This window comes from Peromyscus eremicus, chromosome 1 (assembly GCF_949786415.1).
Source record: "Peromyscus eremicus chromosome 1, PerEre_H2_v1, whole genome shotgun sequence".
Classification (NCBI taxonomy): domain Eukaryota; kingdom Metazoa; phylum Chordata; class Mammalia; order Rodentia; family Cricetidae; genus Peromyscus; species Peromyscus eremicus.
In genome coordinates, this window is record NC_081416.1 from 83,823,247 (window position 1) to 83,847,168 (window position 23,922).

The 23,922-nt window shown below is 47.2% G+C and overlaps 2 protein-coding genes across 2 annotated transcripts; one reads left to right on the plus strand and one right to left on the minus strand.

Moving 5' to 3' along the window:
- Positions 1 to 2,292: 2,292 nt before the first annotated feature.
- On the minus strand, positions 2,293 to 2,754 carry LOC131899941 (large ribosomal subunit protein uL14-like). Its single transcript, XM_059251425.1, has one exon. The coding sequence runs from the start codon at positions 2,752 to 2,754 to the stop codon at positions 2,329 to 2,331; it is 426 nt and encodes a 141-aa protein (XP_059107408.1). The 3' UTR covers positions 2,293 to 2,328.
- Positions 2,755 to 11,979: 9,225 nt separating this feature from the next.
- On the plus strand, positions 11,980 to 18,670 carry Itpripl2 (ITPRIP like 2). The gene has a single exon (XM_059268240.1). It carries the CDS (start codon positions 12,566 to 12,568, stop codon positions 14,171 to 14,173), a length of 1,608 nt encoding a protein of 535 aa, XP_059124223.1. The 5' UTR covers positions 11,980 to 12,565; the 3' UTR covers positions 14,174 to 18,670.
- Positions 18,671 to 23,922: the final 5,252 nt, after the last annotated feature.

A 23,922-nucleotide genomic window follows, 5' to 3' on the forward strand; every position in this document is an offset into this window, starting at 1 on the left:
CCCAAAGGCAGAGTATGTATGTAACCTCTGACTTTAAATCATTTCTAGATGACTTGTGATAGATGCCTCAAACAATGTCAAGTACAGTCCTCTGTCTCTCTCTCACTTTCTCTCTCTCTCTCTCTCTCTCTCTCTCTCTCTCTTTCTCTTTCTCATGTGCGTGCATGCACCTGCGAAGCCACAGCATGTGATGTGGATAGAGGTCAGAGGGCAGCAACAGTCATAAGTTCTCTCCTTCCACTGGAGGAGCACTGAATTGAGATGCACGCTGCTGCTCCTGGCTTTTTATGGGTTTGTGGAGATTTGAACTCCAGTCGTCATGAGTTTGAGGTAAGTACTTTACCCATCTCCCTAGTCTCAGATGAAAATGTTAAACATTTTCAACACACAGCTTGTTGAATCCAAGGATGTAGAGAGCTAACTTTCATGTAGCAGGGAGTGAATGATGTTTAGAAGGAAAATAAAGTGGGGTGTGAGAACAGAGAGTGGTGGGGACTGCTGTGTAGTGGGTAGCCATTCCAGCTTTGATCTGGAAGTTCCAACCCCCATTGAGATTTCGGCAACTGTCACGCCTACAAGGCGGGGCCAAGGGAGGCGCCTGGAGACCCGAGATCTGGATGGGCCAGCGCTCTCTCTGGTCCAGGACCCTGGAAGGTGGAGGTGGGCCAAGCAGAGCTCCAGAGAACACCGCTGGACTGCGATACACCTTCTCCAGACCCCGCGACCTACCTATCCCTTAATTTGTAAGTTACGCCATTAAATAAATCTCCTTTTAACTACGTGGAGTGGCGTTAATAATTACATCAATACTGCTGTCTTAGGGTCATGTGGGCAGGGTTAAAGAAGGTGTCCCTGATAGGAGGATTTTGAGTAAAAATGTGGTAAGGGAGTGAGCTGAGTCACTTGTCAGGGGACAGGACCTTGGTCAAAGGGAAGGGCAAGGGTAGAGGAGGGGACAGCTTAGAGAATAGTAAGAATGTTGTGCTGGCTGCTTCTTGTCAACTTGACACAAGCTAGAGTCATGTGGGAAGAGGGAACCTTTACTGAGGAATTGCCTCTGTGGTCGTTTAAATAACAATGGCCCCCATTGGCTCATATTTAAATGTTTAGTCACCAGGGAGTGGAACTCTTAGAAAGATTAGAAGGATTAGGAGGCGTGGCCTTGTTGGAAGAAGTGTGTCACTGGGGATGGACTATGAGGCTTCAAAAGCCCATGCCAGGTCCAGTGAGTCTCTTTCTTTTTGCTGCCTGTGAATCAGGATGTAGCTCAGTGACTTCTCCAGCATCATGTCTGCCTGCATGCCACCATGCTCCCCTCATGATGGTAATGAACTAAACTCTAAAACTATAAGCAGGCTCCTAGTTAAATGCTTTCTTTTATAAGAGTTGCTGTGGTCATGGTGTCTCTTCACAAAAACAGAACAGTGATTAAGACAGCCTCCATCAGATTGGCCTGTGGGGGCATTTTGTTGACTAATGATCGATGTGGGAGGTCCCAGTCTGCTATGGGTAGTAATACCCCTGGGCAGGTGGTCCTGGGCTGAATAAGAAAACAGGGCAAGCAAGCCATGGAGAGCAAGCCAGTAGGTAGCATTCCCCCATGGTCCTTGCTTCAGTTCCTGCCTCCAGATTCCTGCCTTGTTCTTGCCCTGACTTCCCTCAGTGATGGAATGTGACCTGGAAGTTGTTCTTGATCAGTGTTTTACCAAAGCAACAGAAAAACAAACTAAAATAGATGGGAAACAGCAAGGAAAGGGAACAGAAAGCCTAAAAACAGGTATGTGACTAGAGTTCTGAAGGACAGGGAGTTGTGGAGAAGAGAGAGAGAGAGCACAGGAAAGGATGATGATACACCATGAATGATGTTGGTACTTTCAGCAGGGTCTTAGAGATAGGGGTCCAGGTTCTGCGGATTTTATTCTAAACAAACAGAAAGTGTGACAAGTTTCTGTTATGGAATATTCCTTTACACTGTGTGAAGATGTGTTACTGTGGTTGTTTTAATAAAGAGCTGAATGATCATTAGCTAGGCAGGAAGAGGTTAGACGGGACTTCTGGGGACAGAGAGCTCTGTGCAGAAGAAAAGGCAGAGTGGCCAGCCAGGCACAGAGGAATCAGGATGGGCAGTACAGAGTAAAGGGAACTGAGCCACATAAAGGAATGTAGATTTTAAAATATGGGTTAATTTAAGTTATAAGAACTAGTTAGGAACAAGCCTAAGCTATAGACTGAGCTTTCATAATTAATAATAAGTCTCTGTGTCTTTTTTTTTTTTTTTTTTTTGGAGCAAAGACTTTTTAATGAATATTTTACAAATACACCAGAGAATCATGCAATGCTGCCTGCATTGGATGCAATCCTGGGCCACAAGTCTGCACATTCCTTTGCGACTGGACCTGTGATAGCAGAACCTTTCATCTCGCCTTTATTGTTTACTATGACTCCTGCATTGTCTTCAAAATAAAGAAACACCTCATCTTTTCTCCGATACGACTTTCGTTGTCGATTTACCACCGCTGGATGGACCTTTTTTCTTAGTTCTGGTTTGCCTTTCTTAACTGTGGCCATCACCATGTCGCCCACACCAGCAGCAGGAAGTCTGTTCAGTCCTCCCTTGATTCCCTTCACAGAGATGATATACAAATTTTTGGCTCCTGTATCGTCAGCACAGTTGATCACAGCTCCTACCGGAAGAAGACCCAGGGAAATCCGGAATTTCGCTCCGGAGGACCCACCATGTCCTCGCTTCGACATCTTGAAAGCCCGGAAGGAGTCAGAAAGCGTCATTTTTTTTTTTTTTTTAATGAGCTGGAGGGCCAAAGAAAAATCCTGCTACATATGGCATCCAACATCTGGCACATATGATCACATAAGGCCAGAAAAAGCTTAAAACGAACAAACAAAACAAAAGCCAGTTCAGAACACAGAGTCAGCCACAGCTTCCTGGTGACCATGGTCTCTCAGGTAGATGCAAAAGCATACAAAGATGTGGCTACCAGCCATTGTCCAGGGGCTGGAGCCAGCTGCCATGTGCCAGCACCATGCACTAACCTGAGCCATGTGGTAGCTGACATAGCATTTTAAGATTTGTCTCACGTGATCAGACAATGCTTCAGATTCTCAGTAAAGACAGATCCAGATTGAAAAACCTCTAAACAGGTTACAGTGTGTTTGAAAATGAGCATAGGCTTAAAAAAGAAAAGAAAATAGGTATAGACAATCATAAAAAATAGTTTATAAATAATAAGATACAGCCTTTAAAGAGAGAATAAAATAATATAAAAAGGATAAGCCACGTAAAGATGGAAAATACACAGAGAGTCTGGATTCTATATGGTGCCTTGTTGACTTTAAATTTTTTGATTGTTGATGCATGAATAATAGCTGCTGAGAGACACTGGATTACGGAAACTGCTAAATTAAACCAACATATGTATTTTTAAAATGTTTTAACTTCAAAATGAAAGTCAAAAAATATATTATGTTGGGGAAGAGGTTACACTTTTGTTTCCACAGAAAATGAAAGACTGTGGATTTATTCAAGATTGATAGAGATCAGGGTTGATTGGGGGAGACCCCTGAAAAATCCTGGCTACAAACATAATGAAATAAACCTAAAAAACCTACAAGGCAGGTGAAGTATATTTTACATGCTTCAACGTAAAACAGAAAATCATCTTTGTCTGGCTTGTGTACAACACACAGTCCATATTTGTGTTAATGCAGATATGTATGTTACCTTTGAAAGTTTGTGCTTTCAGAGCAAGGGGACCAGACACTAATGAAAATGGGTGGTCCAGGTGATCCAGCCTCTCAGAGTGCCTCTGTTGCAGTTTCCTCAGAGTTCTACATCCAGAACAGCTTCAAGGCTGCTGGTTGAGATGGTCTAGCCTCACAGAATACTCCAGCCAGGACTGCAGACAAGCCTTGTGCTTTCCCATTGCGCAGAGACTGGACAACAAATGTTACAGCTAGCTCTCCCTGGACATGACCATTATCCTAATATTCTCAGTGTCCTTCAAAGATGCCAGCGCCCCCAAACAACAGGAAACAGTCTAGAGCACATGAAGCCCACATTCCCAAGAGGTGGGGTGGGTAGTTTTTGGTCATTTGGTGGGTTATGGATGTTTGTTATCATTTAGGGGGGTTGGTTACAAGTTGTTATTGGTCATGGTCAGGAAAAAAGCTGAACAAAGGAGATTAGCTTCAGGGATCTTTTTCTGAAGGGAAAAAAAAGGGGGGATATAAGTATATAAATGATGGGATAAAAATGTAGATTGTTGAGTCTACTTTTGAACAACCACTAGTCTCAAATATTTTACATTGGTATGGAATTCTTTTATATTGATACAAATTTAAGGTTATTTTTGTTATATTGTATATATGTTTCTATTCTTATTTAAGGTATTATACCTATGCAGCTCATTTTAAAATGTAATGTAAAGTTTTAGTACTTGAAAGCTATTCAGAATAATTAAGAAATACAGATTAGTCATTAGTCATCTCACAATCAAATTTGTGGCCATGTTAGGTAAGTTTTCAGGGTTAAACAAATATATTTTAGATAGATAGATAGATAGATAGTCTTCAAAAACTTCAGAGACCTATAGAATATGACATTTAAGATGTTTTAATAGCATCAGGCTTTTCATGACAATGAGACATGTCTGCTCCTGGCAGCACCAATCTACTTCAGAGAGGATGATGGGCATCAGAGAACCTCCATATGGAATTTACTTTCTATGTGACAGTTAGCCACTGGGCAAGGAACTGTCCTTCCCTTGACTGCTGACAGTATGCTGTCCAAACTGGGTGAGCAGGACACAAAAGGTGAATGCGGAACTTTGCCAAGGCAAAGTAGGACAGTCCGTCAAAATTCCTGCTTCACAAAAAAGTCTGTCAGATATTCCAGGCCTGTAAGCTAAAGATAGATGCTCTGATGTTGCAGAGGAATCTTGGGTGACTATCCATGCAGCCAGCTTTTTCTGTCATTTCTTATAGTTTTGGAAGTTGCTTGCTCTGCACATCCTGTTTAATCAGGTAATATTATATACTTCTCGAGTCTGATGGAGTTGAAGATGAGATATAGTTAGTTTTCTTTGTTACTAAATTAAAAAATAAACCCTCACAAAAGGTATAAAATGTATAAGGTTGAGAGACATAAAAGCTTAAATTGTTTATCTAAGAAAATGTTTTGAGGTTCAAAAAGATAGTTTTAAGATGGTAATACAAGTTATGATAAAAAATGGTTTAGGTGTAAAACTTTAAATTCATCAAGGTAGGTAATAGAATATTTTCTCCAAATATGCCAAGTACAAATGGACTAGATATTGTAAATATAGTTCTTACTGATAATTGTTCTTATTGTATATAGTTTTACTGTGTTAGAGTTAAAAACCTTTCTTTTTTATTTAGACAAAAAGAGGGAAATGTTGTGGAATATTCCTTTACATTGTGAAGATGTGTCACTGTGATTGGTTTAATAAAGAGCTGAATGGCCATTAGCTAGGCAGGAAGAGGTTAGTTAGGTGGAGCTTCTGGGGACAGAGAGTTCTGGGAAGAAGAAAAGGTGGAGTTGTCAGCAGATGCAGGAGGAGAAGTAAAAGCCACGAGTCACATGGCAACACATAGATAAATAGAAATGGGTTAATTTAAGTTATACAAACTAGTGGGACAAGCCTAAAAAAGCTATAGGCTGAGCTTTCATAATTAATAAGTCTCTGTAGTTTTTTGTGAGCTGGTAGCCCAAAGAAAAAGCCTGCTACAGTTTCAGAACAGAGCCCCTGTGGTTTGATCAGGTTGTAGAAAAGCCTCTCTTGGTGCTGGGTCAGGAGTTTAGGGATCATGAATAGAGGAGGAAGGACCAGGTAGGGTGCTGCTGGAACAAGGCAGGCAAGTGAGGCAGATGGTTTTGACTACAGTGGTGGGAAAGAGTTTTACGTGAGGCTGAAACAAGTCTTAGAAATGTCAATTATTGATCCCAGTACCCAGTACTATGCTGTGACTGAGCACCAAATACCCAGCACCCTGATTCTTTTTATCGTCCTTTTTATTTTGCTTTGAAAAAAATAGCAGTTTATTCTTAGACCTAAATTTGGGCATGTAGTCCACTCAGACCTACCAGTTCAGCAGACCAGGCATCTATGTGCCTTCACTATTTAAACATAAAATGCCCTCTGATGGTTCATATGTCATGGTTCCAAGTTGATCTCACTATTCTAGGAGGTTAGTGAGGCCTAGGTGGAAGGAAGTAGGTCACTGAGGTATGATTTTGAAGGAAATACCTGGTTTCTGCTTCCTATCCTGCCCACCATGAGATGAAGCAACCCCTCCCCCCACTCCCGCCATCATGATGTTCCTTAACTCCTCCCACTTTGCTGTGGCCCATGCATGGAGCCCAGGGACCACTCAACCCTTGAAGCTGTGATCAGAGAGAAGGAAACCCAAATGGCTGTGATGGTGTATCCCTTTAATCCCAGCATTCAGGAGACTGAGACAGGTGGATCTCTGTGAGTTTGAGGCCAGCCTGGTCTACAGAGTGAGTTTCAGGACAGCCAGAGCAACATAGAGAGACCCTGTCTCAAAAAAAAAAAAAAAAAAAAAAAAAGGAATTCTTTCTGTAACTATTCTGTCCAGTACTGAGGGAAATGCTGTGCAAAAATTACAAATGCTTTGTCCTCATGCTCAAGGTCAAGGGCAGCAAATCTACATGTGAACTTCAAGCTGAGATTTTGTGGGTTTTTTTTTTTTTTTGGCATTAATTAACTATTTTTTTTTTTTAAAATAGGGTCTTGCTCTACAGTCTAGGCTAGACTTGAACTCATAATTCCCCCTGCCTAAGCCTCCTGAGTGCTAGGATTATATGTGTATACTACTATGTTTGGTTTATGTTCTTAAATAGTTGGGGAAAAATCAAATGGTTATATTTCAAAACATGAGAATATTTAGAAATTCAGGCTTCAGCATCTACAGATAAGTAGTAGATTCAACTCCATCCACTCATTGACATGCTTCCTGAAGCTGCTACAATGGCTTGGGTCAGGTGTCCCCCACACATGGAGATATTCTGGCTCTAAAACATGGGTCAGACTTCATTCAAAAGTGTCTTTGCAGAGGTAAACAGTATAAGATGAAGTCATACTAGACTAGGGTGGTTCTTAAAGCCAATGACTGGCATCTTTCCCCCTCACCCAGGGTCCTGGGTATTGAACCTGGGCCCTCACACATGCTGGGCAAATGCTCTACCATTGAGCTACATTCCAAGCCCTTTCTGTAGTTTTCAAAATATTGACACATGTTCTTCCTAAATTGCCCATGCTGGCCTTGAATCCACGGTAGCCCAGGCAGGCCTGGAACTTGGGATCCTCTTGCTTTAATCATCCAAATGGCTGGGATGACAGGTCTGCCCCACCACTTCTGGTGTGGCTGATTTTATTGTTTGTTTCTTGAGATGAGGCCTCACTCCAGCCTAGGCTGGTCTGGTATTGACTATGCAACCCAGTCTGGCTTCAAACTCATAGGATCCTCTTGCCTCAGTTTCCCAAGTGTTGAAATTACAGATGTGAGCCACCATGCCCAGCTTACAACTGACTTATTTAAAAAACAAAGAGAGAGAGAGAGAGAGAGAGAGAGAGAGAGAGAGAGAGAGAGAGAGAGAGAGAGAGATTTGGCGATAGAGATGCCAGCAAACCCCCAGGGAAGAGATGACAGAGGTCACAGTGTTATGGCCACAGGCTAAGAAATGCTAAGGACTTCCAGGAGAGACTAGGACAGGCTAGTCTCCAGGGCTTTACTAGGAGGATGAGCCTGGTCAGCCATGTGGTTTTGCTACAGAAGTCTCTAGAACTGTGAAAAAAAAAATGTTTTTCTGATATTTTGAGACAGGATTTCACTATGTAGCCCAGGCTGGCCTTGAGTTTATGATCCTCCTGCCTCAATTTTCTGAGTATCAGGATTACAGGTTGCTGTCACCATGCCTGGTAGTCTCATGTTTAAGACACTCTGTATGATGACTTTGTTCTGGTGGTCCCAGGAAGTGAACAGAGCCTGACTGGGGCTACTGAGCAGACCTGAGCAGCTGAAGTCTGGCTCATGATCTGAAACTATTCACAGGGTGGGTCCTCACAAAGTGTTTGCCAACCTCTGAGCTACGGTGTGGCCATTATTTGGGTGGTAGGAGATAGTGTGCCACCATATCTAATAGGGGAAAATTAATTATCTAGTAAGTGTCACAACCCCTCCCTACTCTAGAGATGTGATGACCAGAGCAAAACAAGGTTAAGACATACACAGGGCAGCCTCTGCTCTTCCCCATCCCTCTTCCTTCAGCACTGTGACTTTCTCTGGGGGAACACCTCTGCCACAGTGACCCTGTCTGTGTCCTGTTCCCAGGGCTGGGTACCCAGTGTATTAGTCAGCTTGGACTGATGGCAAATATCACAGGTTGAGTGACTTAAACAATGGGACTTTATCTGCTCCTGGGGCTGGAGGCTGGGAGGTGAAGGATGGACTTCTGCCCGGGTTCGGCTTCTGAGGAGGGCTGCTTTCCCAGCTTGGAGGTGGACACCTCTCCCTGTGTTCCCATGATCTTTCCTTGGTGAGTGTGTGCAGCCAGGCTGGTGTGTGCAGCCAGGCATGTGTGTCTCTTCACAAGGCCATAGGTGCTATCAGATTAGGGCCCCATCTTTACAACCTCATTTAACCTTAGTGAAACCCAAAGCCCTATCTCCAAATTCCGTCACCTTGGAGGCTGGGTTTCAACATAGAATTTGGAGATGGGAAACACAACCCAGCGGGGGGCCATCAATGCCTTTTCCTACTTGGTCACTTTTCACACATGGCCTGACACTACCCCGAGGCATAGCATGGATTACAACTTTTGGGAAAAGAAGACTCTCCTCCAGAAAAATGAGGCTAGGCTAGTCATGGCATATAGAGGTGACCTATCAAAGCACAGTCCATTTAGGAGAAACCAGAGTTAAGAGGCAGATGGAAAGCAGGTACGCAAGGAATTATTGGACCTAGATCCAGCTGAACTTGAAGTAGGTTCACCATGGATTCCTCTATTAACATGATACAACATGTTTTCCTTAAACCGTGTCTAGTTTCTGTCCCTTTCAGCTTGTTAGCTCCTCTGTAACCTCTCACCTAATACTTACTCTGTGGACAGTCTGCCTCTTTTCATCCCTCTCATTGCCCAATAGGCCCATGAATAAAATGGATGTGGTGGTGGAGATGCAGGTTATGCATGGGCTCAGCAACTTCCACTCGCCAAAACTGCCAGATCTGCCAACAACAGAGACCAACACTGAGCCCCAGATATGGTACCATTCTCCAGGAATGAAGGTATGGGTCACTCGTTCAGGAAAAGAGCCAAGATCTGCTAAGGTGTTTGCTGAGGGTGGAGGAAATACAGAATGGGCAATAGAAAAAGATAATTATGAATACCAGCTAAGGCCACGTGACCAGTTGCAGACAAGAGGATTATAATTAATATGAGTGTTTCTGTCGTATTTTTTGTTAATGTGTTTGTGCATATGAAAAAATACATTAAGTAGATATTTTCACTTTCTTCTGTTTCTCTATCATGTACTATAATATAGGTTGAGATAATACCAATGATTATTATCCTATTTAAGTCATGAGACACTAAAAGACTAAGCATTCCTCAAGGGACATTGCCACCTATTCCAAAATATATACTGCGTTAGTGATTGTATGTGGCTAGTTACATCATGTTTGGCAAAATTATGACCTAGTTATTGTTTTCATTTGGAAATTAAGGATGGCACAGGCGATGTGACTTGTCAGGGGCTGAGTGTATGATGGCCAATCTTGGTTGTCATCTTGACTACATCTGGAAACAACATGGGCACCTCCATGAGGGATTTTCTTGATTGGATCATTTGAAGTGGGACTATTCACCCTAAATCTGGGCCTCAGATTCTGGTGGCATCCCAAATAAAAGGACCTAGAAGAGGGAAGCTTTGTCCTCACTCTTTTTTTTTTTTTTTTTTTTTGGTTTTTCGAGACAGGGTTTCTCTGTGTAGCTTTGCGCCTTTTCCTGGAACTCACTTGGTAGCCCAGGCTGGCCTCGAACTCACAGAGATCCGCCTGGCTCTGCCTCCCGAGTGCTGGGATTAAAGGCGTGCGCCACCACCGCCCGGCCTGTCCTCACTCTTGATGGCAAATTCATCCATTCTCAGTTACTGCTGCTGAAGCAGCCCTTCACTGATGTGGAACCTACTTTTTTGGAATTCCAGCATGGACTGAAGACCAGCAGCTCCCTGGGAATCCTCCCAGACTCCAGTACCAGCACAGATGGGATCTAAAATAGGTCAAGAGGCTGGGGAAAGGGCTCAGTCAACAAAACACTTGTTTCACACGCATGAAGACCCTAGTTCCATCCCCAGAACCACTGTAGGGAGGCAGATGTGGAGGGACTGGCTGTGACGGCACTCACTTGTAGTCCCAGCACCCAGGAGATGGAAATAAATCCAACCCTGGGAGCTCACTGGCCTGCTGAATCAGCAACCTTGGGCCCCAGTGAGAGACCCTGTCTCAAAACCAAGGTGGACCCCGGGAATAGCACCCAAAGTTGACTTATAGCCTTCATATATGCATGTGAGTGTGCATGTGAGTAAGCAACACACATGCACACACACACACACACACACACACACACACACACACACACTCTTCTGCTTAGCACTAACTGGTACAATCAAGATCTCCTGCTCTAATGCTAGGAGGACTGACTCTCTGTCCTGGTTCCAGACCACGGCTAGGCTCATATGCTTTAATGCATTTACCCTCGCTCTCCTTACACAGCAGCAAGGTGTGATTAAGTGTGAACAAATACAGATGACTATTCAAATAAATTCAGATTGCTTCTGGGAATATCCGTGTTATGAAAAAGCACAGGCTTTCCAGGTTCCAGCCGAGTCCTGGAGGGGCTCAGAAAAATGCCCAGAGGATGAAAAGAGACCCGTGGGATTCTTCCCTGGGCATCCTGCCCTCTGGGTCTTCCAGATGTAAGCACCTGAGTTCAAGGCACAGCTCTGCAAAGGCTGTATGACCCCAGGTGATCTTCAGAACCTGCCTGGGCCCTAGCTTCCCTATAGGAAAAGCAGCGAAGATACTCCTACTCATTAGCAAGAGATATTAGTGCTAATGTCTAACCAGTATGTATTAGCATTAACGTGCAGAGAGAATTTGGACCGTGTGACTAATGCAGGCATAAGTCCTTTGCAAAATAAAAGCACTGTTTTTTTCTTCTTAAAAACATGTGTGAGTGTGTTTGTCTACATGTGTTTGTATGCATGTGTTTGCATACATGAGGAGCTCAGAGGGTAACTGTGGGAGTACCTCTCTCCCTCCCGTAGGTTCCAGAATCAAACTCAGTTGGTGAGTCTGGGCATTAAGCCTGACTCTAGCCCTGTAAAAACCATCATTATCTCCTCGCTCCAGCTCTACCAGGTCTTGAGCTCAACACCACCCCCTCAGCCACCCCATGGTTTGGGCAGGACTTTAGGGGATCACCCAGTACTCCTTCCATCAGCTTCCTTTCAGAACATCTGCCTGTGGGGTCTTTGTTTTTGAGACAGGGTCTCCCTATTTAGCCCAGGGCAGCCTTGAACTCACGACCCCAACCTCCGGAGTACAGGGGTCAGAGGTGGTCATCAACACCTTTCTGCTCATGGTCCCTTTTTACAAGGCTGTAAGCTTGAAACGCTGGCAGGAAAGCATCCTCCACGCTGTCAACTGCATCCCCAGCCTTTAGGCTTCTGCCTAGTGCTTAGTAGGTGCTCACCGAAAGTGGGTTTGCAGGAAAGCACAGCCTCAGACAGCTAGAGGCCACTTCCGCCCGGGCCTGCCACGCCGCAAGCGGGACGCGGGGGGGTGGGGCCGGGCGAAGGGAGGGCCGAGCGGTGGGGCTGCGAGCCTTCCTCCGCCAACTTCCCAGTAACTGCGGGATCCGATGCAGCCGCCGCCCCGGAACCAGGCCTTCCCTCTTCTGCCTTCCAGGAGGGGGCCTGGGAGTAGCCCTCGGGAGTGCAGTCTCCCGCACGTCCCGAAGTCCCTCTGGCCACCCGGCGTCGATCCAGGCGGAGGCCGGGAGGGGGCCGCCCTCCCCGCGAGGCTCCAGACTCAGGCATTTCCTCCCGGCTGCCCCGCGCGGCCTTCCCCTCCGAAAGAAGAAAATTCGGGGGCCGGAGTAACTCGGCCCATCGCCTCCGTGTGCAGCGGCTACCGAGCCAGGAGGGCCGCCCAGGGTAGGGTAGGAGTCCGGAGCAGAAGCTGGCGAGGGCAGCGCGGCGGGGACTGAGCTGGACGGGGACAGGGCGCGGCCAGGGGCCGGAGTGTGCTGCGCGGGCGGCTCCTGGAAGGGGAACTTGAGCTGGGAGAGGAGGCAGAGCAGCGGGGCTGCTGGCCCCGGCGCTGCGAGCGGGGAGCCGCCTCCAAGGCCAAGGACACGGGGGCCGCGGGGCCGCCGGGGCGCTGCGCGCATGCTGGGCAGGGGACATCACCCGGGCTTGTGCCCTGGGCCGCCCGGGCTCCCGGCATGTCCGTGCGGTACACGCTCAACCTGAAGGTCTTCTGGCCGGTGGTGACCGGGCTGTGCACGGCTCTGGTGTGCCTCTATCATGCCCTGCGCAGCAGCGAGGGCGCCCGGGCCGAGCCCCCCGACGGCGCAGACAGCGGCTTCCCGCTGCTCAAGGTGGCTATCCTTCTTATCCTTGGCTACATCCTCCTACGATGTCGCCACACCATCCGCCAGCACCTCTTGCCAGGCTCTTCCCGCCCGTGTGGCCACACCAACTTTTCAGCCAGACCTTTGCAAGAGCCAGACCTGAGCATCTTGTTGGAGAGTTACTATGAGCACGAGGTGCGCCTGTCGCCGCATGTGCTAGGTCACAGCAAGGCCCACGTGAGCCGGATCGTGGGTGAACTGGTGCAGGCTGGCCGGGCCCGAGGGTCTCCCGGCCCCATCACCGGGGGAGCACTGGCCTTGGCCTTCCGGGGTGATTTCATCCAAGTGGGCAGCGCCTACGAGCAGCATAAAATCCGCCGGCCGGACAGCTTCGACGTGTTGGTGCCACTGCGCCTCCCGCCGCAGGTGGCGCTGGAGCCACGGAGTCTGGGGACAGAGCCCACACTGGCCCCCGCCTTCCGCAGTTGCTTCGTGTGTGCCCTCAAGGCACCGCCCTCGCCGTCGGGGACCTCGACGGGCCAGTGGCATCGGGACTGCAAGCCCTTCGCTGAAGGGTTCTGTGTGGATGTGCAGGGCCGGCGCCACCTCTCGGCTACCCTGGTGCTGCGATGGTTCCAGGCGCACCTCCAGCGCTCCTTGGCCACTGTGCGCTACAGCCTGGAAGGTCGCTGTCGGGTCAGCCTGACCCCAGGTGGTCTGGAGCAGCCTCCCATCCTCCATATCCTTCCTTGCCGCACGGACTACGGCTGCTGTCGCCTTTCCATGGCCGTGCGCCTCATCCCCGCTGTCCATCTGGGCGATGGCGTCTTCCTTGTGGCACCGCCACCACCACCCTCACCCAGTGGGGCCCTGTCAGAGCTCCCGGGTGGCCTGCGCTCAGAGGCACTGTGGGGTGTGAATACAGCACGCCAGGAGCAGAAATTGCTGGGCTGTCTTCAGGAACGGGCGCCTCCAGGTGCCTGCTACCTCAAGTGCCTGCAGCTGCTTAAGGCTCTTCGAGACCTGGGTGCCCGCGGGCTGGACCCTGCGGCTGCTACCCAATGGGGACGCATCCTGTCCTCCTACGTGCTCAAAACGGTGTTGTTGGCGGTGCTTCTGAATGAGGGCGGCCCCATGCACAGCTGGGACGAGGCACACCTGAGTGAGTGCTTGGAGAAGCTAGTGAAGTTCCTTAGGGACTGCCTGCTGCGACGCCGAGACCTCTTCCACTGTGTCCTGGGCCCAAGTGGGGCAGCTGCCGAAGTGGGTCCCCTGCCCAAAGCGTTGCGCGAGGCCTCTCCGGTTGACCTCCTGGCACCTTTCGACCCGCGTGCCCGGGAGCTCGCAGCAGCGCGGTTGCTGACCACCTGGCGAAGGTTGCCCCAGCTTCTCCGGGCCTACGGTGGCCCCCGCTACCTTGCCAGGTGCCCCTCAACCCGGAGTCCACGCATCCAGGGCTTCCCGGAAGATGAACCCTGATTACACTCCACCCGACCAAATGCCTCTTTCCCACAGGATGGGAGTGAGGATGGCAGTTAAATTTGAGATGAGCTGCAGAAAGTGTTGGGAAATTTGGAGGGTATTAAAGGCTCTGGTGGCATGAATGTTCTGCCCTAGACGCAATGACTCAAGATAGCCGTGGCATCTCCTGCAGGCCCATTAGAGTGTCCTGGGTGGTCTTATACACAAAGATCTCTCTGCTCCCAAAAGGCACAATCATGATTTGTTAGATACCAGGTCCTCAACTAGGTTCCCCTGTTTTTGGAGGGGTGTTGTATGTTTGTTTAAGTTATGGGGCTGGAATCCTGGGCCTTGTGTATGCTAGGTAGGTACTCTACAACAGAGCTACACATCCTTGGGCCTCCTAGTCTTGTTTTTAAAGGGGAGAAAAGTCCTTGTCCACAACTGGAATTGAAATTCTAGTCCAGCTGTTAGTGTTCCAGAGTCATAATTTAGCCATTCCCATGAGCATTCATGCCTTTTTAATGGTGCAATCACAAGTTTGTTCAGCAAGAGTAATGGAATGGCTATAAATTGAGTGACTTGTGCTAAGAGGTGGTTGGGAGCTGGTTGGCGACTTTCAGAGCAAGCAACACTTTATGTCCAGTGGTTCTCTTGTCCGGTGGTGGTTGGAACCAGGGGCTATTCAGAGGATGCTACATGCAGTCGTTAGAAAGACCAACGCTCTGTAAAGCAGCCAGCCCCCACTGTTCACCACTCTCCAGGTCACAGGTGAGGATTTGCAGCGACACTCGGCACCTGTTCATTTGATCCAGGCACAATGCAGAGGGAAAGGATACTTAATTAAGACAGGTCTGGCAAAAGTGTGAAACCTAAGTCTTGAAAAAGATCCTGCCTAAGGCTCCCAGTCAGCTGGACACAACCCGCCTTTGTTTCAAAGCTTCTGAGCCCATGGCGCTGCAGGCTTGTGTCAGAGTTTAAGAACCTAGGAGAAAATGCTTGGCAATCTGCCTGGTAAGGGTTAGGCTTCGGTGATACCTAGTGTTGGGTTAGAGGTTGGAAGGTTCTTGATTGTCCCGACAACCTTACACAGTCTTGAAGGCCAGCTCTTGCTTCTGCTTATGACCTGTGAAAGAGTAGCTTGCAGTATGCGCTTGGAGACCTGTCACTTGACACCAGTGCGCAGAAGAGGTGGGCCACAGGAACTGAGGGAGAAATGGGAGAGCTGGCCATACAGTGCTCTGCTCTTCCCGCTGAGCGTCCCCAGGCTGGGTGCGTCTTGCAGTTGGGAAGAGCCCATTCTCCAGGGCCTCTCATCCTCCGGGCTGCCTGACAGCTACGAAGAGCAGTTCAATTTCAGAATGTTCCACCTTCCTCTCTCCTAGTGGGAAGTGCGGCCAGTCTCAGCAATAAACTTAGGGATTTTCTTTTTTTAAGCAGTAAAGATCTGCTCCCTTAGACTCTAAAGTGAAGGTTGGAAGACAAAAATAGTCACATGAATAAAGCCATTGTTTAATCCCCTAGCTATCTGGAGGGAGCTCTGCAAAACCCCCTTTCTTTAGGGCGCTGTTGGCAAATCCATGGGAATAGATTGTAGGGAACTTCTCATTAGAGCTGTGTAGGCTTCTTGTGCCCTTTGCAGCTGTGGACCGAAAGTGTCAAGAAACAGCTGTCTCATTGAGTTGTTTCGGGGACCATTCCTCTTGATACCCCAAAGTCCTTCCTAGTTTTTTTGAGGCCAATATTTGGTTCTAAGGTACGGCATTGGATGCAGGGGTTCTTCCGCCAGCCTCTTGCAAGGGTAGAAACTGCACAATGGGTTTTATTTTAATTACTTTAGAAAGTCAATGCCAAGGGAAGATTGTGTGTGTGTGTGTGTCTGTGTCTGTGTGTGTGTGTCTGTGTGTGTGTGTCTGTGTGTGTGTGTCTGTGTGTATACTACATACATGATTTCCATACTCAGCCTGTTGATTCCTCTATAGTCATTAAGTTGGAATAGGGGACAATGAGGCAATTTTCCAATTATTAGATTCCTTTTTTAAAAAAAATCTTGATTTTAAAGTATAAATCTGGTTATTGTTATAAATATAAATAGCTTGTATAAATATCTTTCTTGTAGGTGTTTTCCGTTATTTTTATTTTTTCTGGTTAATTAACCAAAACTTCATCCATCCTCAAAGTTTTTAAATTTTATTATTATTATATTATTATTATTATTAAATTAATGGGCATTGTGTTTGTAAACTAAAAAAATATTAATGTTTTATTTAAATGCCATGCTGAACAGTTGTTCTTGATATGTGGCAACCAAAACTTAAGAGATTTCGATCAATTTTGATCAATGTTTAGTGATCTGAAACATGTACTGTGTACAGATGCAATAATACGGCTGTTATGGTAGCTGCCCGAGGCTTTAAATTCAGCTCAGTGCTGCATTTCGTTCTAGCCACTGTCACAGCCTCTATTTGATGTGTACACATTTTTGGTGTATATTTGGTACTGGAGAGTCATATATGCCAATATTCTCATATAAGATGGCTCTACCAGAAGATAAAGAGTTGTTTAGCCAGTGCCCGAAGAAAATGTTTTGAGGAAGATGACTCAGCCCTTTTTGCAGCCAGACACTTCAGAAACTCCCACTGCCCGGCTCGGAGCCTTCCTGGAATGTTCGTGGGCTGGGAGAAAATATGTTTTGCAAAATGAAGTTGGAGTGGAAAGAGAGGACAGTTTGAGTGAATGCAAATATTCTCTGAGGATTTGGGGAATGGGGACTTAAGATGGATGTGCACGAAAGAAATGGGTGGGGGGAGACAGGTAAAGATCCCCCGAGGGTGTGAGAGAGTTTTAGGTGAGGAAATGTGTTTTTAGGTATGTGATATTTCCAGCCAGGAGTCACAAACTCGGTAGCCTAAAGAAAGGGAAATAAATAAGAGTGGGGAGGGTGGTGGGGACTGTGCCTACCTTAGAGAGGGCTGCCATGGCTCAGCTCAAGGCAGGAAAAGAAAAGGTGGGGCTAGGAGTGGGTATTTCAAATGGAAATACTGAGGTTCACTGGTTTTTAATTTAAGAAGTAATTTAAAATGTCTAAAACTACCAAATGAGCAGAAATTTGGTTGAACCTGAGGCCACCAGTTTGCGACCCCTTGCCTTATACAGTTAGACTTCTACCAAGTATACATAAGGTTATGTTCTTTGCCACGGAGATGATGCTTATATATAGGTGGGGGTGTGCTAGTTCATTTCTACTTTATCTCTCAGAGTTAAGCTTTATTATAGGAATAACAACAGAAAAAATTAACACAGCCACAGATAACATTTATCCCCAGTTTCTGGTAGGGCTCCCATGCAAGCCTGGCTCTCCAGTCAGAATCCCAACTGAAAGACTTGGGGCTGTTTCTGGATTTTCTTTGCTGGTGATTTGGGGTCAACTTCTTGCCTGGCTGCAGTTTGCAGAGCAATCAGGCAGGATTGCAGAATAAGTCCTTCGTCTTTGGCTCTTATATGAAAATTAATTGTTTTGGTTGTTGTCCATGGTAACCTAGCCTGGGACTTCACAACGTTGACTGAAGGCGTTAAACACCAGCAAGACAAAAACAACAACACAAACAGCCAGTGCTCCATCTTTGGGCTAAATTCCATGGCTTTGTGCTATTCCCACCTCCAAGAACACTGGCAGACTTTACTTCCAACGTTTCTATCCCTTTCTGACTCAGTGTCTCCCACCAAAATTACCAGCAGCTGAGCATGCTTCCAAAGCATCTCTTGTCACCTCCCAGAGGAAGTCATGTTTTCCACAGAACTCAGCTTCCTGGCTTTGACCTTGATGAAGAGGTTTTTCCCATGTCTACACAAAGAAAAGTTTCCCCCACGTGGAGAAAATGAACCTCACCCACATTTCTGATATCCCTCTCGAGGGAAACTGGTTCAGTGTTACCCCTGTGGTGTGTCTTAGTTTTTTCTTCTTCAATTGCTTGTCTGTAACACATCTATTTATTTTTTATGGCACATGGTGGGGTGGGAATAATGCTAGTGTAAGTCAAGAGAGGGTGACAATTCCAGATCATGTACACAGAGAAAATAGAATAAGACCTGCAGCTAACTGATATGGAATCCGGTTCTGGAAGTATTGGATATTCGGGAATATTTTAGCACCTTTTGCCAAAGAAAAAGTTGCCTTTACTTAGTCACTTGACTTGAAGCATTCCAGCACTGGCTGTTTTTAAATGTGCCTTCTGACCCCAAACTGCACATCGGGATACAGTTTGAGGGTCTCAGTTACAGCCTAAGTTTGTTCCAATAAAAAAGACCAAAGAGTTAACCAGACCTGGCTGGCTGCTATCATAGCTGTATGATTAAGGATGTCTTAATCACGCAGTGTCCATGGTCCCAGCGGCCAAGGCCCGTCAAGCTCATCTTCATTCGAAGTTGGAGTAAATTTGCACTTTCGATCCTGTGGGTCACTAGGGGACCTCGTTCTTTCCCATTTTGCTGTATCAATAAAGGGACTCATGGAAACTGCTGGACTACGTGTGTGGGCTTTGGGGACCCCAGCGGGGAGGGTGCTGGTGCCTGTGCCTGCACGGGATTGAACTTCTTTGCACAAACCTCAGTTGTTTTACATCAGTTGCCCCCTCCCTCTGCTTCCCCCCCATCCTGCATATGTGTGTGTGTGTGTGTGTGTGTGTGTGTGTGTGTGTGCACGTTGGCATGCTCATGTGAGCTGCCCACTTCCCTTGTGTGTGCAGGTGTGACTGCACTCTCCTGTGTGCATATATGGAGGCCAGAGGTCGATGCTGAGTGTCTTGGGTCACTTCCCACTTTTGTTTGTTTGTTTGTTTTGAAGCAGGGTCTCCCACTGTTCCAGAACTCACCAAGCTAGAACTCACTAGCTGGTCAGTGAACCTCAGGGATCTGTCTACACCTTCCCAGTGCTGGGGTCACAATCGTGCATTGTCACATCTGTCTCTCTCTCTCTCTCTCTCTCTCTCTCTCTCTCTCTCTCTCTCTCTCTCTCTCTCTCTCTCTCTCTCGTGTGAGTGTTGAGGGGGGTGGTTCTGAGTGTTATAAACTCAGGTCCTCCTGCTCGGGTGGCAGTCACCTTACCAGCTGAGCCATCTCTCCAGCCCACCTCAGAGGCTTTTCTGGAACTCTGTCTCTTGATCCTACTGGAAAGGACTGTTTGCCCAGGTGGGAGAAGATGCCCTGCAGGTGTGCAGCCTGGAATTCTGTCTTCCTTTCTTTCCCTGCCTAGAACTCTCTGCCCTGCCCTTCCTCTCTGTCCCCACCATCCCCCTTCCAACACAATTCAAGTATTGGCCTGTGGCTAATTCATAGTTCAAACATTTCGCCCAGGAACTGCCTGGGCCTGGGGCCCTCTTGACATGGTTAACTGCTAACATTGAAAATCAGCCGGCTTAGCCTGAGATGGATTCTTGGAGACTGTTGGGTGGTCCACATCTCAGCCAGCTAGGCCTGAAGGAAGGCTGCAGCTGCCGCTGACTAAGCATCAGTTGTTAAGCCTCTGGGAAAGCTGATGAGTGTGTTTCACTTGGTTTTCAATTAAAGTAGTAACGTCCCAGGGCACTGAAAACAGCCCTGAGCAGGCAGACACACACCGCCTCTCCCAAGTTCATAGACGGGCTGTTGGGGACTAGGGTCCTGGGCAGGGAAGGCAATGAAACTCACAAGAGAGAAGCCTCCTAGAACATAGGGATTTCCAGGAGGGCTGCTTGGAAGAGGTGGCTTCTAAGTAGCGATCTAAAGACAGGTAGGCATTAGCCAAGCCAGGGAGGTTGAGCTAGCTGCAGAAGAGGACATCAAGCACCACCAGGGAGGGAACCGTGTGGCGGAGGAAAACTGATCACTTCAGTCACCAGGAAGCAACCAGAGGAAGGAGCTGGGAGCCCCAGCACCTGCTCTCAATGACCTGGCCTCCTTCCTCTGTGGCCCAACTCCCAAAGGCTCTGCTATCTCCCGATAGCACCACAGCCTGAGGAGCAAGCCTCTACTGTAGGGACTTAGGGAGACATTAAGATCCAAGCCATTCCAGAAGGACATGGAGGAAAAGGTGCGCGTTAGGAACACAGTTTATAAAAGCCTGACCCACAGTGACATCAACAAATAATGATTTGAAACCCCACCCCCTTCTAAAAGCCTGGGTGTAAGGGTCCCACAGTTGAGGGATGATTCAGGATCCGTGGATCTTTTGCTTTGGCTTTCCAGGTGGCTGTGCTTTTATCTTGATGCAGTGTATGTCAAGATTCTGCGGTGACCACTTTCTTTTCCTACAGCTAACTTGCTCAGAGAGAGGAGAGAGACCTGACTCTGGAAAGCAACGGACTTCTCTCTTCCTATTGGATAGAGTCCAATCACATGACCTATTTACACGGGAAGCTGGGAAGGGCAAATGGGTGGGTATCCGTGAATAAATAAGCCACCCACAGAATCTGCCACTAACCAAGTCAGCCCTAGAAACAAATTCCAGAAGAGTCTATCAGAAAAGGGAGCAGTAGAGGAAGTCACCATTTCATATCTACTTGATTTAGACTGTCCCAAGTTAGCATGCAATAAATACACAGATGTGTCTGGTCTCAGGGTCACTGTCCACTCATGACAATGATGATGGTGATGATTATGATTATTATTTCATTAATTAAAAAAAATATCACTCCCGCCCCATATTCAACATGAGAGTGAAACACACATCCCTTGATAGCGGCGCTGGGAACAATGAATGAACACCAACAAGTGTGAGTCAGATGATAGCGGTCTGCCCTTAGGATCTGCACACCAGATTTTTGAAACAAGCAAAAGGTCAGCTTACAAGAGGGGGTCCCCCTCAAGCACTCAGCCCATGTCTCCCCGTCACCAAATTTCCTTCGGGGTGGGACCAGGGCTGACTCTGAAGTTTTGAACATTTACTGTAGTTGTCCCTAGAAATGAGGTCTATCCAGTAAGAGGTTCACCTACTTCCACAATGCCTCATCTTCTCACCAAATGCTCTCCAGTTGTCCTCACTAGAGTTCAGGGTGCAAGGCTCAGGTTCTCAATTCTCTCAGTCCTGGCTTTCTTAGGACACAGCAGGGACTTTGCAAAAATACCCAAGCTTGGGGTCCCAGCCTACAACAGTGAGATCAGAACATCAGAGCGTGCAGCCCAAGCAAGGACCCTTTTTAGAACTCTGTGAATGAATTTACTAGGGTTATTAATCACTGGCTTCTGTCTGTTGGCCTTTCTAGAACCTTCTGCCTGTGATGTCTATGTCAGGTCTTATGGAACCAGTTGGTGTTTGTCACATCTGCTTCCTGGCAGAGACAGATAGGTGAAGGGTAACAGCAGTGGTGATAATGGACAGGAATCTTTGGCTGAGAGACACGGACTTAGCATCATTTCTGAGCAGGCACGGGGCTTAACTTTGCAGACACTTTCCCTTTCTCTAACCCCAGGAAGACAGAGACAATTTTGTTAAGGTGTCAGAGTCACAATGAAACAGAGAAAAGCGTCTATATCTGAAAGACACTACCCTTCTTCTATAACCTACCATCCAGGAGACAGCCAGACGCTACTGCTTTCTGCCATTGATAAAACATCAGACATAATCAAGTGTTAAGAAAGAATGGTTTATTTGGACAGTTTTAGAGGGTTCAGCCCATGGGCAGTTGGCTCCATTGCTCCTGACCTCACTGCCATTGGGGAGCGTCAAGGAAGAGATAGGGTTGAGATTCCCTTCAATGATATGCCGCCCCAACATGACCTAACTTCCTCCCACTACCTGTCCGAAGGTTCAATGCCTGCCTCCCTCCAATGGCACCATGGGCCGGGAACCAAATCATCTTTGACACATGGTCTTCAGGGTGAGACACTTAAGATCCAAGTGCAATAGCTATAGCCTGTCTTCACAGAATGTTGGCTCCTTCCATGAACATCCAATGGTTTTATCCACACGTGTGTGCATGAGTGTGCAAGTGCATGTGGCAGCCAGAAATGAACCTTAGGTATAAAGTTTTCAAACTCTCTCCACCATGTGATTTTGGTTTGGTTTGGTTTTGGGTTTTGGTTTGTCTGTCTGTTTTTTGTTTTTTTTTGTTTTGCTTTGCTTTGTTTTAAACGTAGTTTCCCAATAGCCTGGAACTCACCAGGTTAGCTAAGCTGACTGGCCACCTAGCCCCTGGAATCTGCCTCCTCCTACCCGCCTCCCCAGTACCGATATACAAGCATGTGCCACCACCTATGGCTTTTTAACATGGGTCCTGGTGACAGCACTCAGGTTCTCCTGAATCCAAGGCAAACACTTCAACAACAGAACCAGCTGCCCGGCTCCTAGCCACCATTTACCTCAGTTTCTTCCTCGAACCCTCTCTCGGTGCAGTGACTCTGAGCTGGCCCTGAAGAAGAAATTCAAGTCCATTGAGTCACCTTCCATTGAAGCCAGGGGGAAAGACCCAAAGAGTCCCTCTGCCTTCCACACCCGACGGAAAGCTTTTAAGGAGCTAATCTCTTCAGAGATTCTTGTCTTCATGGTTTATGTAGTCGTCGGTTACTTCAGATTAGGCACTAGGCCTCCTGTGAGTGGCTGGCAATACCTTATCAAAATGAAAGTGTCAAAACATTTCAACTGTGGAGACAAATGGCCGTGGTGCTGGCGATGAGCGCCCTTCCGGATCCCACGGGGCAAGAAACTGCAGACTGAAGACTCTGCCTCACATGTCTCAGATGTCACATGGATAAAGGCAACTTTCCATATCCATGGCTTGCACGTCTATGGTTTCAACCAACCACGGATCAAAGATTCAGGGGAAAGACAGCAACTGAGTCCAGAGGCCAGCAAGATGGCTCAGCCGGTAAAAACACTTGCCCAGAAAGTCTGATGGGAACTGACTCCCAAGAGTTGCCCTCTGATCTTCATATACACACTGTGGCATGTTCATACCCACAGGCATACATACATGCACATATCATACACACAATAATAATAAATTTAAAAAATTACATCTGGGGCTGGCTAGATGGCTCATATGATAAAGATGCTTAGTTGGCCAAGCTGAGCTCATCCCTGGTACCCAGAAGGAGCTTTCTTCTGAACATTGTTCTCTGACCTCTACATGTGCCATGGCACACATGGATTTAAAGATCATGGGAGACTTTCAAAGGTTTGGAGACAGGATCTCACTCTGTAGCTCCAGCTCACCTGAATGGAATTCCATCTCCCGGGTACCAGGATTACAGGTGCAAGCTACAGTGTCCATTTTTTTTCTACTATTATATACAGAGGGCCCAAGCACCCACAGTTTTGGTTCTTGGAGTGGGTCTTAGAGCTGATCATACAAGGATTCTGTGGTGCAATTTGACCTGGTTTTCAGAAGCAGTCTCATTAGTAGTGATCTGTACTTTCCAGGTCTTCAGCGAGCATTGGGACTTCCTCTTTGTATTCACAGACACATGAAACCAGTCTTGGAGTCTGAGCCCTCTAAGTGCAGAAGCACTTCCACATGCTCACTAGCTATGAGCAACCCTCTACTTCCTGGTCCCCCTGCAGGTGCACAGGGCCAAGGGACCAGTTGTGTCCAATGGGCAGGGAGCAGAATAGACTTGTGCATGGTCCTGCAGGGACAATAAAAGTGACCAGTTACAATGACAGCATCCCAAATTGCAACTGAGTCATTAACACATAATTACTGCCCATAAGGGACACCAGAATTATATCTAGATGATTAAGAAGTCAGCCTTTGTTGCGAGATATTTGATTACACTGTGTAAAAGATATGTCA

What these genes read in the sequence shown, in the direction of transcription:
- LOC131899941 (XM_059251425.1), bottom strand. Translation starts at nt 2,754, where the DNA reads ATGTCGAAGCGAGGACATGGTGGGTCCTCCGGAGCGAAATTCCGGATT.
- Itpripl2 (XM_059268240.1), top strand. Translation starts at nt 12,566, where the DNA reads ATGTCCGTGCGGTACACGCTCAACCTGAAGGTCTTCTGGCCGGTGGTG.